Source organism: Vipera berus (genome assembly GCF_964194415.1).
Source record: "Vipera berus genome assembly, chromosome: 5".
NCBI lineage: Eukaryota > Metazoa > Chordata > Lepidosauria > Squamata > Viperidae > Vipera > Vipera berus.
Window position 1 is genome coordinate 43872530 of NC_138207.1, and position 17701 is coordinate 43890230.

Consider the following 17701-nt stretch of genomic DNA (forward strand, 5'->3'; position numbering starts at 1 on the left):
AACTTCCACCCACCGCATAGTGAGCCGTTAAAAAGGTCACGTGAGAAGCCCTGGCGACTATAGAGAACGAAGGGAAATGGAGAAGGTTCCCCCTTTTAACGGATACTAGAGTTGATTGCGTATGTTAGGCTTTCCTTTGGAATTTCCTCAAAAAGGCTATTTTGTCGGTACACCGGTAAGAACTGGCAGCCTCAGGATGATTAGGACAAGCTTGTTACGTCTTTAACAGCATGAGGGCGACGAAAATAGGTCGTGAAAAGTACTTCGGGACAACTGGTCAATGTTTAGAAGCTCTGGCCTCTTTTGTACTCGTCTAGCTAACGATTTGAATTTTTTAAAAAAATAATAATAATCTAGTATTGAAATTCAAAAACGCTCTGTTCTGCCGATCAGGTTTTTTTTCTTTTTTAATTTTATCACATAAATTAGAAATGCAGCACTTTCCAGCCCAAAGTCTCACCACTTTAAGTGCACTCTTAAAATAAAGGAAACCAAACTACCGGTTTAGAAGCTCCGGCTAGGGCTAGCCTACGTCTTTTATTGCACAGGGCCAATTTCTCACCGGACGAAGATTGACTGCGGTTAATAGCATTATATACATCTCAAAAGTGGGATTTTTTTTAAAAAAAATCGTGCAACAATATGCCTTTTAGACTTCTTCAAAAATTTTACAACATATACATTGCAGGTAATGTATAGCTACAGTTTACCTGATTGTAGAAAGTAAGGTGAACCAAATGGAAAAGAACTTTCTTCTAGCTTTGAAATACCTCACTTTCCGCAAAGCTGTTATTGGCTACTAATCTCAGCCCCTTACTGGCAATATTTCAAAACAGAGGTCAGCCAATAAACTAACATTTACATAATGCTGCATCTAAGTACATAGTAGACTATTAATGTCATGCATCTGTGCACATAATATTCTTCTATTTCAGACTTGTCGTCCAGTTACTTCTTGACTTTTTGTGATCTGAGGACTGTTTGTACTTATAAGCTCATGCTTGGGTGATTGGTGACATTATTTAACCACTTTTTCTTCCTGTCAACTTCTTTTTCAATTGTTTTCAATTTTTCTGAAATTCATGAAATAGGTTTATTGCACTTGTTAATTACAAGAGAATTAGGATTCAAATATCCAAAAACATAACTGATAACACCAGAATAATTAGGAAAGATATATACAAACAAAGAATTTTGATTAAAAGACAAACTATTAAGGGCATGCGCTGCACATATTGAACCAAGGAGAAAAGAAATTAAAATTTTCAGCCTGGTTAATATAAACTTTAAAATAGCAATATAAAATAGATACACCCACACACACGTATCCACTTCAATTTTTCTGAAAATCAGGTTCTTTTCCAATAACACTCATTTCTGCGAAAAGACATTCTTAAGATTTAGCTTTATTATTTTTCTACTGAGCAGTCTGATTTTATTTCAGTATTATTTGCTCTTTCTGTAACTTCATTAATTTTCTCCAGAGTTACAATTGAAAGACATCCATTTTTCTTGATTCAGATTTTCAAATGGTCCAGCTTTCACAGACATGCTACAATTGGAAAAAAACATTTCTATGACAGAGCATACCTTTGTTATCATGTCTTTATGCTTTACATTTTAAAATCAAAATTTAAATATTCAAGATAAATTTGATTAAACTTAAGGACTAAGTAAGTGTCTTTTTTTCCAGATAATTAAATCAGCTATTTTCATGAAGGTGCTGACAATACTACACATTTTTACTGAGATGTACGTTCAGCTGAACTCATAGAAACTTCCTCCCTTAGTAAGTATGCTTAAGGCTGCAGATTTAAATGACAAATGTAAATGTATTGGCAGATTGAATTGTAGAGCAGGCAAAATCTATTGCAGATGTTTGTGACACAGCATTTTAAGGAGGAGTTTTCAGATTTTGCATTGCTAGGACTACCTAAAATGATAAATAGTAAAGCTTGATTGCTGTAGGTAAGGGCCTCAATTCCCATGTCCAGTAGTATTTGAGAAAATGATACAAAGCTTGAGGCTTTGAGTGAAACCTCAGCATACCAGAACACAAGATAAAATTAGGCATCCTGATTCAGGAGGCAATTTTGGGAAAGAGAGTAAAGCGTCCATAGCCTGCAAAACCCCCCACCATATATTGTTTTTCATGCATTTTATACCTCCTATATAGAATATCAATATATTGTATTTATGTAGAAGACAGCTTGCTATTCTTGCAACTCTTGCTTCTGGGATTATGGATTTTGGAACAAACAGGTTTCTGGGGACAATCTACGGTGACAGTCGTCATCTTCTCACTTCCTCCATGTAAATTACTCCTTCCTTAGGGACTCCTTTTAGAAGCATTTCATCCTTTGCAGTCTGTCTACCTGACTAAACATGACAATGGGAGGGAAATAAGTTCACTTCCTTTGAATACATGTAGAGTCAAGTAGGCTTCTCTCCAAATAATTTGCTTTATCCTTAATAATCTTGGCCCTAAAGTTTAAGGCTGGACTGTGGCTAACCTGCAAGTTGACCTGCAGGATTAAAACTTGTAGTGGACCTGCCAAAAAAATTAGGAATACTGGTCACAAGAGGGAGAGCTAGGCGCCTACTTTAGGTTAGATTGGGAAATGGTCCAGCAGGTTCATCTACAGGCCCTACTGGCAGGTAGAATCTGTTGTCTCAGTGGGGTTCTTGTACTTTCAAAGCTCCCCTTCCATTTTTGAAATGGACATATATTATCTACTACCTAGCAGGTTGGGACAGCATGGCTAAAAGTTGTTTTTTTCATGGATGGCATAAAAATCCTTCTCCCCCCCCCCCCAGCACAACTGGATCTATCTGCAGCCGGCGGCTTGCCCTTCTCTGACAAGAATAGTGCATTTTTGCAAGAAAGGCATTTGTTTGTGCCTTAGGTTTGTGCTCAGACCCAAAACTCTACAGAAAATTGATCTTGCTCTGGAATAAAATTCACAGATGCAACATTCTGTTGGCAAGTCCATCCAAATCAGATTTGCTAATGGCACCCCTGGGGATCATGAGAATCATTTTGTTAGAAAAATAGAGCAAAGAATTCCCCAATTGACTGCTAGTGAGTCTTTTCTGTTTTCTTGACATCAGTATGGGTGTGATTTGTGATTGCCTTCTTACAGGATGCTTTTTCATTGTCCGTGGTCCTGGGGTTTCCTGGTGGTCTGTCATCTCAGTACTTATTAGATCTGATCCTCTTTAATATAATTATTATTGCGTTTATTATATTTATAAGGCTATTCAAATAGGAAGCACTGTAAGTTATTAACAACACAATTCTTTACATATTTTTAGAAATAAATCAGATGAATTCATTTAGTCACTTATGAGCAAGCAAATTTAGATCAAGCCTAAAAGTCTATTGATTTTATGTACAAAATTCTACTGAATCTTGCTTCTAAATAGAATTACACTGTCACATAGAAAAAATTAGTTTGAACCCAGTGACATGTTTGCATACCAGAATCTTAGTACCTTTGCAGAATTACTTGAATTTAAGCCATTTTTTAATAAATATAGTTGCTTATTAGAATTACTTTTCCTTTTACATAAAAATTGTGAAATCAAATGTAATTTTTGATTTCATACAAAAAGATGTCAAGGGACCCTTGATGTTGCCCTACAATGTAAGTAGTCTTGAGCTGTAGGGATGGGCAGCATGCTATAGAATCCAGCATGCATAATCAGGTTTATTGTATATATGTTGACTCATGAGCCGAGAGCATATAAAAATTCAGGTATTCATTGCTGTTCATTGTTAATTGAGGAAACTTGTACATTAGAAGAAATCCTCAGTTTAAGGTTCTATAATTGTCTTTTTAGAGCTAGTAGGTTGGTCTGAAAATGTGGCTTTGGGATTTTATTATATGATTGTGTGGTCTTTTCTACACTTATTCAAATGGCCTGTATTTTAAAATAGCTCTGTAAATGCACAGAAATAAATGCAGATAAGCTGTACCTCAACTTTTAACTGTCACATCTGCTACATAAACTCTTACACAAGTGCAAGCAAAAAGCCTTATACCAGAGCAGTCCATTATAAAGAAAATACCCATCTTGTGCAAAAGAGTGGTACATAACCTTTACATCATGCTGGCAGGAAATAAGAGGCACAAGAATTTGAATTTTTATCCCATTAGAGTTTGCATTTGCTATAGATAAGTCATTAGAATTTCTTTTGTGGCATCTTTGTTAATTTTGCTACAATAAATCTGATCACTTGGGATCCTTGGAAATCTATTCTTTAAGATACTTTCCTAGCTGAGCTGACAACAGTACAATTGTTTTGTAAGTAGAACACTAGAATTGTGTAACAGAGAAATGTAGCACTTGAAAATTGTTCCATTTTCAAAAGTCTTGGTTGCTTTTTAGTGTTGAATCTGTGACAATAAAACGAGGGCAGGCATATTATTGGTGATTAACAATAACATTTAACATATTTAATAACAGCATGTTCCATAGAAGATAGGATTATCTTAGAGAATTTTCTATTTTATGAGTTTTAGAGGGGGAAGTTTTTAAATGATGTCAAGTGTCACAAAATTTCTACGGTAGGAATCTATACAGTGCTGTCAATTTCTGAATTTGAAATTGGAGAAGTTTCCAGAGTCACAAAGATACTGCGGCCTCTTTGATTTGTGGGGCTTGCTAATCTTTTCAGTAGAAGGAGTTGACATGGTTTTATTATCCAAATGTGAACATTTTTTTCTTATGTCCATTTTGATGTTACTCTTCTTATCTGATATTCAATGTTATTGGAAAATAAATTAGTAATAGTAAGAGTTGTGTGTGCTTGGGTTTTTGTGGATTGGTCTTTCTTCCCCACTATTAGAAATTGGAGCAACCTGAAGCTTCAGTACAACAAGAAGAATTAAAACTGAAACACAAATCTAGAGAACAATAATCTTGGATTACCCTCATGAGACTGGATCATGAGCATAATGGAAACTCTGATAAAAGTACACATACGTATTAAACAGAGCTCTGTTTAATAGTGGCATAATCTTATTCTGCGCAGCCCTAACTGAAATCAATAGGAGCAGAATTTCCATAAAGTTTGGATTCTTTTTCTGTCAAAATGACAAATTTATACAATCTGGATATTTTTGTTTATCCTATTTTAGCATAATATAAGATTGGATTAAAGAACTATTGGCTTCTAAAAATCAGAAAAAAGTCATCAAAAATTACCTGCAATCTTGATGGATTAAGAGCATTATCACTGTTCTTAACAGCTTTGAAGGAAAATATATACTGTTATACAGACTCTTCTCTTTTTCCATTTCTATGTTTTCACACAATTATAACCATTGTTCTTATACAAAATTCTCCAAATCCTTTATTTATGTTTTCAGATGTTATATAGCACAACTTTATGCAATATAATGAACAGTATCACACCAGCTACAGAAAGAACTGCTGTATTTGAAAACAATATCCTGGAGCACCAACATGGGCACAGCACAAAATTCACAACACTACAAATAACTTTTGAAATGTATTTTAAAAATAGTCAGCTAGAGACTGCAGAACCACTTATGATTCTAAACATAGCAGAATTGCCAGTGCAAGGGCACTGGTTTATGAAGGCTACTTCAGACATTGCAAGTTCATAAGGAGCCTGAATGGGCAGGGCTTAGTTGAAGTAGTGTCATTTCCCCAACTTTTTCAATTTATGTCAGTTTGCTTCAAGATAGATGGCTCTTGAGGTCTGTTGCAGGAATCCATTGTACAAATCAGTGAAGTAATGTCTAAAACTGTTAAGATGAAAGGAAGGGGACTATCACACCTGCGTCAATGGTTCCAATTAGTAGGCACTGGGACATATCAAGAGAGCTAAACAAAATGAGACTGAAGAGTTTAAACAGGGACAAGCCTGAGAAAAATCTTTGTTCCATTGACAGATTATTAATCGTCTCTTAAGGTCACTGGGTTCCATGTTTTAATTCATCAGCTTTCTCATCTTTTTTTACTTAAATGTTGCTTCTTATAAGAAACCTCCAATAAAAGAACTTTAACACTGTTCTGTACATGTTTTGTTTTCAGAGTCCTTTTAGGTTTTTTTCTAAACTTTTTCTTTTCTCTTCAATTTGGATACCTTCTTGACAGTTCCATTTTTGTTAAGGAGCTTCAGAACGCGCTCTTTGTGATCCAAGACCTTTAGCATGGATTCTCGAGCTTCATTTATTTGATCCATTACAAGTTTACATCTCTGCATATTTCCCTGAAATGTAACAAATATAGCACATTGAATTTAAAATGTTAATACTTCAAAGTACTGCATTTTATCTTCAATCATCTTGAAACACCAAAAAGTACAAAAGCTGAAGAACTGAAGTATTACTATAGCATATCAGAAAGGACCATTCAGAACAATGTTCTCATGTAACTTCCCTCCCCAGTTCTTGCTGACAGTTTTCTAATACAACTGGCTCCTATAAAAAATGTGAACATTATTGCACACGACAAAAGTAAGATAAATGATAACAAGGCAGGTATTGCATAGGGAGCCACATGCCAACACCATAATTTTGTCCCGCAACCCTGCATCCTCTCCCCCACTCTGCCCTTCAGTAAAATGAAGTTTCGGATTTTTTATGCAGGGCCTAAGGAACTTCAGTTGAGAAAGATTCCCTTTCTTCTTTTAAAGTGTAGGTGAAATATTCAGTGGTGTTTAACAGGAAATGGACACCAGAAAGGGGAACGGGTGGCCTGAATGTCTAAATGCATAGCACAAAAACTATGCAGCATGCACAAATTTATGGATCATATTAAGAGCCTTGGTGGAGCAGTGGGCTAATGCCTCCTTGAGTAACACCAGCTGCCTGCAATTAGTGCAGGTTCGCATCCCACCAGGCTCAAGGTTGACTCAGCCTTCCATCCTTCCGAGGTAGGTAAAATGAGGACCCAGATTGTTGGGGGCAATTAAGCTGACTTTGTAATAATGCTGCTTGGGGGTTGTGTGAAAGCCCTAATAAGCAGGCATATACATAGAATGAAGGCTACTGCTAAGCTTGTAAGCCGCCCTGAGTCTTCGGAGAAGGGCGGGATATAAATGGAATTAAAATAAATAAATAAATAAAAAATAAATGTAATGCCATGCTTTGAATGCAATACTGTCTGATAAAAGGAAGAATTTAAAATGGGTTGATATGTTCTAATATCAGGGCCTAAAAAACCCCTTTATAATGCCAAATTATTTCTTTATAACTTTCAGTTGAGAACATGCAGTTTTATTTTTCAGATGTTAAACATCTATCCAAAAGTAGTTCAGTTTTGATTTACAGTCCAGGAAATATGAATTAAATCAGTTTGCTAAGAAAAAAGGAACCAAATGAAAATCTCCAGTTTACGTTTTGTATTGATTAGCTTTCTTTTACACAGTTGTTTCATCTAGAAAAATCAAGGCTTTATTCTGCAGCTACAGCAGAGGCCAAAGAAAATGAGCAAAATAAACACAACTCACCTGTATCAATTCATTTATTTGATGCAAATCATCATCAGTTGCTGCCTTTTTCTTGGGGATAATGCCTTCTTGTAAGGAGGTGAGTCGTTCGTACACGTCATGTTCCAGATTAGTCTATAAAATATTAAATATTGAGAATATTTAAGATTCACATTTTTTCATAACAGGGTACAAAATTAGAAATGCCAATTTGGTGTTTATCTGATTTCAACAGATTCTCAATACAATTTCATTGCTTGCAGAACAGCAGCAAAATCTTGATACTGATAACGACATCAATATGTTTCAAAGAGGAAGAAGGAACACCCTAATTCACTGAATGGGAAAACATGGACTCTTAATTGCCTACAGTGTAGAAACACCATACCACCCTTCCATATAGGCCCAACCCTTCTCCAATGCCTGAAAACCTTTGCTTTTAATTCTTCATTTTCATATTAACTACCACTTTAGTGCTTAGATCAAAATCTTAATTTGGTTTAAAGCTTCAGATACTTTTTAAAAATCAATTGTTGTCTATGTATAACAACCAAATCTTGGTTTTCCTTTCTACACCTCTGGAATATTGTACAAAGACTTAAGCTCGGCACTAAGCTTAAGCACCTACCTCTATTGCAATAGGAACAACCAGGAATATATAATAGTGCTGCCTCAGATCAGTGGCTCCACACCATTTCTTTAAACCAGTGCACCAGAGGTAAGTTTTGAGCATTTGAACAAAATATCAGTATTTATGCCTGACTCAAAACCTTCCTTACTAAAGTTTTAGGTTTATGTGATACAAATTATTTTATACAGAATCAACATGACTTTCCCACTTACCAGCTGTAATAACTGTGCTGCACAGAGATGGACTTTCCATCCCTGTGCACGGCAAGATACCCCTTTCTGATTAGCTATCTCTTGTAGCATAGCTTTCTTCTCTTCTAGAAGGAATGAGAGATGAGAAGGAAGCAAATAACGATATAAAAAAGAAAGTTTTTTATTTTTACAGAATAAAAGGAGAGAGAAATTGTCTAGTTGAAGTATGTATACAGTAGTTTATACATTAATTATCTAATGGTCAACTTCAGTTATTGGAATAGAACATATTGAACTCTTGATTTCAATATGTGAAGATGTTTTAAACAAAAGCAAAACCTTTATTCAGATGGAAATGAATGGGAAAGTTATTTCAATCTAGATGGTAAGAATTTCAAAGTTCGTAAATAGGAACTTTTAGTTAGGGAATGTTGATTTCTGATGATAAAGAAGAATGGCAGCATGCAATGGTAAGAAAGGTAGTGGATCTGGAGCTGAAAGATGAATCAAAGAGTTACTCATGAAGAAGCGCATGCCGGTTGATAATGCTGGCTTATGGCAATGGGCAAGGTTGGCAGAATCATGTGACACAGAGATCACGTACACTGGGAGGAGCATCTGGAGATCTGAAATGTGGGCTTCTTCAAACAGAGCCACTGGCTGGAGCTGCTGAATCTCTGAATGCTGCTGTTAGTGATCAATAAATAACTGGATGCCTAAATAGAGTGCTTAAAATTCTGCTATTCAGAGTATTAACTAAGACCGCAAAAGGAGTGGAAATAATTTGGTTGCAACAAATTAGAAGTGAAAGGGGGGGGGAGAGGGAGGGAGGGAGAGATGGAAGAGCAACTGTGACAATGGTAGTGGACTGAATTAGATGAAAGACAGAAAAGAATTAATTGAAGATTAAATTGGAAGAGTGAGTTAATGTGAGTGGAGCATGAGATAAATTCTCTCACTCCCCCAAGGAAAAAAGATAGCAACAGGACTCTGAAATACTGCCTAGGTTAAGAGCAAGGGAAATGGGAGAGGAGGAAACAAGGAGAAGACTAATATAAAGCAAGTGGTAGATCTATGAGTGGGTGAATGGAAGGTAGGTTAGATGACTGGTCGTCCTTTTGAGTGGGATGGTGGTTGTATATCCATCCTTGTTTGACTTTCGCTCTCGGCAGCTTTCGATACCATCTACTCAGAGGATAGGGGGTAGGTAGGAGAGTTTTGTGCTGAATCCCTTTCTCCAGGGTTGATTCCAGTTAGTGGTGATTGGGGAGGAGAGGTCCCTCCTTTGGCCCCCTACTATATGAGGTGCTACAGGGATTGGTGCTCTCGCTTCTTTTATTCAATATCAGGAGACTGCTGGATGAGATCTGTCACTAAGAGGTGAAGTATCATCAGAATGCTGAAAATACCCAATTGTGTATCTGCCCCTGGTGAATTAAGCAATGCTATGGGTATCTTATCCTGATGCCTGGAGATTATAAGGGTCTGAATGGGGATCAGCAGGCTTCAACTGAAACCTGGCAAGAATGAATGGCTTTGAGTTTTAGGGCTTTCTGCTTTTAGGACTATGCCATCTTTGGTGCTGGATGGGGTTACACTGCCCCAAACAGACCATGTATGCAATCTGGGGATCTTCCTGGACTCATAATTCCTACTCGATGAGGTGGCAATCATGGTTAGGGAGTTCTTTGCACAACCTGCCTTCTGTGCCAATTATGCCAGTCCTAGATTGTGAGATGCCACTCATGGTCATTTATGCCCTGCGTACTTCCTTGTTGGAATACTGGAATGGGCTCCAATTGTGGCTATCTTTGAAGAGTATCTGGAAAATTCAGCTGTAGAAATGGCGGGAACAGTTATACGTGTTTCTAGCAGAACACTTGTTACAGTCCTGGTTTGGAAGCTGCATTGATTATCAGTTTGCTTCCAGGTCCAATTCAAGTGCTGGTGTTGACTGGGTTATTTTAGGGACCCAATTTTATCTGCGTGTCCTACTACTTCAAACAGAGAGAGCATGTTATTGGCTTCATTATCTAGAGAGCTGCATTTTGCTGGCCTCAGGCAGTGTGTTTTTTCTGCTGTGGCGCCCATGTTGTGGACCATTTCCCCCCCAAAGTTAAGGCTGGCTCTATCACATCTGAAGATCCCTCAAGACTTCATGATGCTGCTAGGGGACACCAGGGGACTGGTGAAGTAGTGTGGTGGCTCTGTTATTATCAACATAATCTGTTACTTCTTATTTTTAGCTTTGTTTTTATAGTTAATGTTTTTTAATAACAATAACTTAAAATAGTTTTATCTTTCTTGTATGCCATCCAGAGTCATGTATTTTGTGAGATGGATGGCTATATAAATTGGACAAATAAATAATTGGTTTATTGAAGGTACTGAGTAATGTTGATGCCAAAATATGCCTACTGGGATTTCTGGTACCATATCAGCCTCAGGGCAGAGTAGCACTTTTTCATTGGGAACCTTGATAATATTAGAAATTCTGTTTTACAAATGGCTCTTTGTGGCCTTTGTATGTATGATTGAGCCAGAGGGACCAGGTAGAAATGTTTTTTTATACTGTCCTGCACATGGTCATCCCTGCTTGAATCAGTATGTGGTTGATGGTTTCTACTCCTAGGATGATGATGCTGGACAATTTATATTTGCTGTCCCTAGAGATAAAATTGGAGGTAATACAGCATTTACTACAGGCCTACACAATATATGGCCTGTGGGCTGCATGCAGCCTGCCAAACATCCCTATTAGCCTGCTGGCGTTTTTTTTTATAAGGTCAATAAATTTGCAATCCTCACTCTCCCAAAGGCAGCTGTTAAGCATCTCTAATGCCTTCAGGTCCAGTGCTGCCACGTGTTAGTTGTGAAGCATATGATCGACACACTGGTATTTTTAATGTATCAATGTGACCCTTTCCCTTCTACAAATTGTGCAAGCCTGCACAAGAAGGTGGGTATCACTTGTTATGTCTACTTCAGGGGCCCACAACCCCTGGTCTGTGGAGCAGTACCAGGCCGTGGCATGCCAGCAACTGGTCCGCACAAACAAGCAAAGCCCCATCCACAGGATGCAGGCAACAAACAAAACCACACACCCTCCAGTCCGCGGAAAAACCGCTCTCCACTTAACTGGTCCCTGGTGCTACTTAATACTTCACAATAGAGATACTGTACAGGATCTATTCATATGGTCTGATCAAGTTGGGTTCCAGGGAAAACATGGGAATTTCCCAACAACCTGGAGAGTAATTCCGTTGGGAGACTTATTAACCTCTGGAATAGAGAGATGATGAGAGCTTTTGATAAGCAAACAGTCACTTGTGCCCTTGTTTTCTCTAGACTGAATTTCTCTAATTTGGGCTTGCTAGAAACTTTGGCTGCTACAAATTCAAGATGTTTGTAATAACTTATAAAATGCCGTGGTTTGGCACCTGGGTATTTGTGAGACTATTTGTTCCATGTAGAATTTGCTGACACAGAATGCATACTGGGAGTCTCTCCTCCCTATTAGATGTAGCAGGAGCAGATTAGGTGGCAAGTATTCTCTGAAGGTACTAAATTCGGATATCCGCAGATGTAAGACTGCTATTAAGAAACATCATACTTGCTAAGACCTGGTTACTAGACAGGTATTTTAACAAATGAAGAATTGATGAAAAATGTATCAGGAATGTATGTTGGCACTGGTTATGATTATTGATAGTGGGTTGTATTTTATGTGAATATTAGAATAATATAATTGCTTTAGGGCAGTAGGCACACTACACATACAAAGGTCAGACCTTATGATCCAAATATGTAATGCAGCATAAACAAATCTGATTTTTTCCCCATGCAATTTGTTCTATTTGTGTTAGCAATCAAGAAAAATCATGTAACTTGCAAAGCAGGGAAGGTCCACTTTCAGCTCAGAGATGTAGATTACCTTATATATACAGCTGAAATATTATATACTTTCAAATAGGCTTTTGCATGCATTGTTGGTGGCTAATACATCATTTCAATACACTAGTACAAAACGTGTAGTGGAAGACATACCTTTTACTCTGACATCACTGTATCGCTGGAAATGATGATAGGCTGCTTTCCATGGATTGCGATAGTGACGGAGCAGAGTTATGGGTGGCCGTGGACGTACAGGCACATACCTCACTCCTTCTTCATCTAAGACAATTTTAAAAATAATTATTCAGGCTTTGCTAAGAAGTTTGTATTATGAACTACACAAATGAATGTAATCCTATGACTGACTTTTAAACCAGAGGTCAGTTCTGCTTTGTTTAATGCTAGTTCCAGCACTAATCTGGGAAAAATATTTAATTTGTAATATTTTTGGAAATAAAGCATCCCTTTTACTGAAATATGGTATTTGGGTGGATGAATAGATATGGTTTTGAGAGATGGCTAACTAGGAAAGTTTTGTTTCTGAATTCAAATAATCACCTATATATTCTTTTGGAGGTGATTTGCGCTTTTCTGCCTTTATCAGCAAGTTTTTGGTAGTGGATTTCTCATCATCCGTGCTATTGGTCTCCATCATATCCCCTTCCTCTGTAGAGATGATGTGTTGCTGCTTACGTGGTTTTTTCCTTGGGGAAGCACCTGGTGGCAAGTCACTTTGGGGTACTGTGAGATTGTTGGCCAGCAATGTAACAGATGGAGATACACTATTTGTGCTCAGTGGAGGGACTGCTGGAAAGGAAAAAGAGAAACAAGTTTAAGAAATTTCAGATAGCGTTTACAAAACACTCCAGATTTTCTGGCTTTTTCTTTCAGAACATGCAGTGTGCTGCATCATCTATTTGTCACATGCATTTATATGACACTTTTAGAATATTCTGCAAAATTATTCTCTGAAAATGGCTTAAAGGCTTCACAATGGTCTGTCACTCTATTTAGTGTTCTTTTCAATAGTTTGGCCTTGTACTAAGAAATCAATTAGCCTTTTTGATAACATTTGAGAACCATACAGTAACTATGAAAATTTCAAGCCTCATAAAATATAATAAAATATTGATAATATTAAAGTTGGGGTAACGTAAGGCAACATTCTTTTCTGTAGAAGAAACAAACAAAAGATCCTCAGGGAGCTTTATTAATAAGATGCCTCACAGTTTTCCTTTTATCTTGAACATAAAACAATAATTTGCTTATTATTTAATCAAATTAATATAGCCATCCATCTTCCTCCAAAAGCAAATCAAGGTTTAGTTGAAGCCTGTTGTTCCCCATCCATTTCTGAGAACTGAAGAAGCTTTTTGGATGAGAAGTGAAACGTTTTTAAAGAAAAAAAATCAAGTCCATTTGCCTCTTGGAAAAAGCACCTTTGGGATGATTCAGATAATCTGCTTCCTCCAAAGTTCTCTGGAACTGTTGCTCAACCACTGCCTCTATCACCACCCTGTCCCCACCAAAGTAAGTGAAATACTGGACAAAAATTGTCCAGAGATGGCTCAAGAAGAGGGCAAGCCACAGCCTCCTTAAGAGATAAATGGATAACCCCCTTCACTCAGAGAAGAATTCACTACCACCAGAGCTCATTCACATGATACCCCCTCAGACCACTTTAACCAACCAGGGAGTGCTATGGATCTAAAGAACGGGTGGCCAAGCTCTCAATGCTAAAGCCCTGTCCATTTTGGGGGGCCAAATAGGTTCAAACGGTTTCCAGATAACTGGGCAAAATTCCACCCCAAACATCTCCTCTGGATTTGTGTCAACGTGAGTATCCAACTGGGAATGAATTTATCTGACAGATACTATACAAATTCTTTCATACAGTATCCCGTTAATCAGGAGGTCTTGGGTTACCTAAAGCAGAGCTGCAAGGCAGTAGTCTGAGGCTGAAATAAGGGCAGAGATGTATTGGTGCTTTGCTACCCTTACCACCACGAGGTAGACTTTAATAGCGGCTCTAACCTATGTTCGGTTGAGTTCATCCTTATTCATGTCTCATAGTTGCACAAACATTAACAATGTTTTTAACAGATACTCCAATTATAGGCAATTACAATACCTGTGTAGGAAATTCCCCCCCCCCAAGTTTTCAGTGATATGCTAATTTTTGGTTTAGCATCAATTTATGAACTTCTTTATGAAATAATATAGAAAATCAAAGTAATTAAAATGAAACAAGTCATTTTACCTTTATTTATTTGATTGATTGATGTGCTGCCCATTTTATCTCGAGGTGACTCTGGATGGCACATATTAAATCATATTGAAACAAATGCTTAAGTTGGTTTTCCTAAACAATTCTTATCTCTTTTTTGTAATAATTTACACAAATCTAAAGGTTTTCAAAATAGACTGGAAAACCATTTTACTTGGATGATATAAGACTCTTGCTGTGAGCAGAGGTTCAGACTAGAAGACCTCCAAGGTCCTTTCCAGCCCTATGATTCTATAAATCAAAACAAAACCAAACCCTACCTGAAACTGGTCGCATTATATCCAAAGGTTCCACTTCCTCTTTTATTTTTATCTCTGGTACAACAGGACCCAATACTGTAGAGAGGATACCACTTATGGTTGATGGAGGTGGAGGAACAGTTACAACTGTGGCTGAAGTAGGTGGAGGAGCTGGAAGTGTTCCTGGAATGCTTGACAGAGCAGCTGTGGGCTGCGAAGGTGGACTAGCTGTCGTAATGATTGTTGGAATGGCAGATTGTGGTTGCTGAGAAGTAGGAACTGAGACAGGAGGTTGCTCATTACTCTGTATGGATACTGCCTCCACAGATACTGTCACAGGAGTGGCCATTGACACATGAATTTCTGGTTTAGGTTTAACACTAGACAGAACACACACATTAAAAAGTTAGATCCTTTCTTCAAGATCCTACAAGAGTAAACTTACAGTGGTCATGGTGAAACAGTCACATAAGTGTAGAAATTAAATCACCATGAACCCACTGCAAATTTTGAAGCCTTCTCCAACACAAGTTCTGTGCATTTCTCTCATAAGAGCCTCTTGGTCCCAGCTTCTACTTTCTTCTGAAACAGGAGCTATGAATCTAGGATGACTCCCAAATCATCTACCACCTTCTTGGGGGAGTGCAACCCTGTCCAGAATAACTATGGAGACCCTATTATTAAATGTTTGCTGAGGATCAGCAGCTTTATTTTGGTAGGGTTTATTCCAAACCTGTTCCATCCCATCCATATCCTCAAGCCTCCAGATACCTGTGCAAAATTTCTGGTATCGTTCATGATGGCAATATATTATCATGACTTTGATCGACGTACTGATGATACCTCACCTGAACTAATGGATGACTTCTACCATTTGTTTCATTTAAGTATTAAACAGCATGGGGGAAAGCCTTAAGCCTTATGGAACCCTTATGCTAGAGCTTCTATGGATTTCAGCTCTTTGCCTCCATGACCACCACTGAAGCAATCTACTTGGGTTAGGGTTAGGCTCTTGCAGCTGGTCCAGTAGTAAGCTGTAATTGAATACTACCTACAGGTCTAACAGGACCAAGACAGAATATATTCCCTACATCTATGTTCTGATGAAGTAGTTTCTTTCTCACGATGGGGTCTGAATGCTGATTAGAAAGATCCAAACAACCATTTCCTTTTTTCATCCTTTCTAGCTGATTTTTTATGATTTTCTCAGCAATTTTCCTTAAAAACCATGCGTGGAAATGGCATCCAGGATATGCCCTACCACTCCTTTAAAAAAGCAGATGGCATTACCGGCGGACAATACCCAGGGGGAGGGCCTTCTCTATGGGTGCACTGGCCCTCTGGAATCAGCTGCCTGTAGAGCTTACGACTGCCCCTGACCTTCGCTCATTCCGCCGGGACCTGAAGACCTGGCTCTTTGAGCTCTCTGGCCTGGTCTGAGCATATTAATTGGGATTTTAACTGTTTTTTTAACTGGGGTTTTATTGCAAGGTTTATATAATTCTTTTAATTGATTTTAAGTTTTGTAACTGTTGTATCTGTTTTTTAAATAACCTTGTGAACCGCCCTGAGTCCTACGGGAATAGGGCGGTATATAAATTGAATAAATTAAATTAAATAAAATAAATTACCCTCTTCCTTAAAGAAGTATTAATATTATGGATTCAGCAACTCATGCCCTACTTAGCCCCTAAAGGAGTTAGGATGGGTAAGGATTGAACTCATTTGAGGCAGAATTCAAATTGCAGAAAACCTTGCCCTATTACCTTGATTTACACAGGCTAAAACCTTGCTCAGTGAACATTTATACATACGTTTTCTTATATTACTTGTTTTAAACATTTACCATTGTGTGATTTATACGAGATATGCTTTTGTTTGCAAAGCTAAAATATACTTTTTTTTAAAGGCGGGGGGGGGGAATCTTACCCAGTTGGTCTTGGTGATCCACTTGCACTTCTCACAGAACTTTCTACACGAGTGCCAGCAACCTCAGTTGGTTGAGGAGGAATTAGGCTTTTCCTCACTGCCAGCCTGCAAAATAACATGCTAACTATTGTGAAATTTCCCTTGTTTATAAGCACGAATATCTGTGTAAAGAGTATAGATCAACACTGTAATTACTTAAAAATATTATAGTAGCTCTCCAGTGGGGATAAAACAAGAAAGGTAATGTATTATTCTGTTCTGCAAGTCTAAAACATTTATTCAAAATTGTCCTGCAATTTTGACAGCACCAAGAAAGAGACTTAAAAATACTTTTTCTAGCTTTGATCCTTCATATGATAAAAATACAGTCAGATATACAAAAGATTGTTATAGTTTCTTTTATGCTTTATTAGTGTATTATCAACCATATGAAATATGGTTGATGAAATAACTGTTACAAAATAAACTTACTTCTGATATGGTGATGAACAGATCATAAATATAAATATTTGCACAAATAATACTGCAGCTGCAATTCTACTTACCCATCAGTAGTAGGTTTCTTTCGGAGAATACTTGGACGTGGGGATGAACCCTGTGCTGATGTGCTAGAATTGGCATTCTGGCTGTGAGTTTGCACCACTGTAGTTGAAGCTGAAGCAGAGTTGAATGTATTGCTAATTGGATTGGCCATAATGGTGGCTCCATCTGCCAAGACCACTAGTGAAAGTGGTCAGAAGAATAGAAATTTAGTTGAAGTGATTATCTAAAAATTATAATTTGCTTTCCTTAAAATAATCCATGTCTACACCATAGATATTGATATTTTTAATTTATAGGGTACTCTTATCTGTATTTTTCAGAATTAAATCTAATGATGTACAGTATAGCATTCTCCTTCAGTAAGTCTCCAAATAACTCAGATTGTAGTTAACTCCTTTGTTAAAGAAAAACGTGATACATATTTCTATTCTTTGAGGTTGAAAGAAAGAAGAAACTTTATCCTGCCTGATGACACCAAAATATTTCCAATAAAGTTCCTAGTACAGACAACAAAATAGCAGT

At 37.5% G+C, this 17701-nt stretch overlaps 1 protein-coding gene and 1 long non-coding RNA gene across 6 annotated transcripts in view; one reads left to right on the forward strand and one right to left on the reverse strand.

The window, feature by feature from the left end:
- The window catches only part of LOC308668632, a 27672-nt gene continuing 9971 nt past the window's right edge, over positions 1-17701 (forward strand). Inside the window, exons 1-3 of one of the 2 annotated variants that reach the window (XR_014026555.1) lie at positions 1-688; positions 1694-1789; positions 5376-5472. This is a non-coding gene — a long non-coding RNA (uncharacterized lncRNA). Of the gene's footprint in view, positions 689-1693; positions 1790-5375; positions 5473-17701 lie in introns of those variants that run through there. The other variant, XR_014026554.1, reaches the window with a different exon arrangement.
- Positions 6010-17701, reverse strand: part of SAP130 (Sin3A associated protein 130) — a 23979-nt gene continuing 12287 nt past the window's right edge. For 2 of the 4 annotated variants that reach the window (XM_081328662.1, XM_081328660.1), the window contains 8 exons: positions 17182-17356; positions 16637-16741; positions 14729-15087; positions 12740-12988; positions 12335-12460; positions 8309-8412; positions 7487-7600; positions 6010-6244 (listed from right to left, as the gene is read on the reverse strand). In XM_081328662.1, the coding sequence (XP_081184788.1) occupies positions 6086-6244; positions 7487-7600; positions 8309-8412; positions 12335-12460; positions 12740-12988; positions 14729-15087; positions 16637-16741; positions 17182-17356 (1391 nt within the window). In that variant the 3' untranslated portion in view covers positions 6010-6085. The remainder of the gene's footprint in view (positions 6245-7486; positions 7601-8308; positions 8413-12334; positions 12461-12739; positions 12989-14728; positions 15088-16636; positions 16742-17181; positions 17357-17701) is intronic. The other 2 variants (XM_081328663.1, XM_081328661.1) reach the window with 2 other exon arrangements.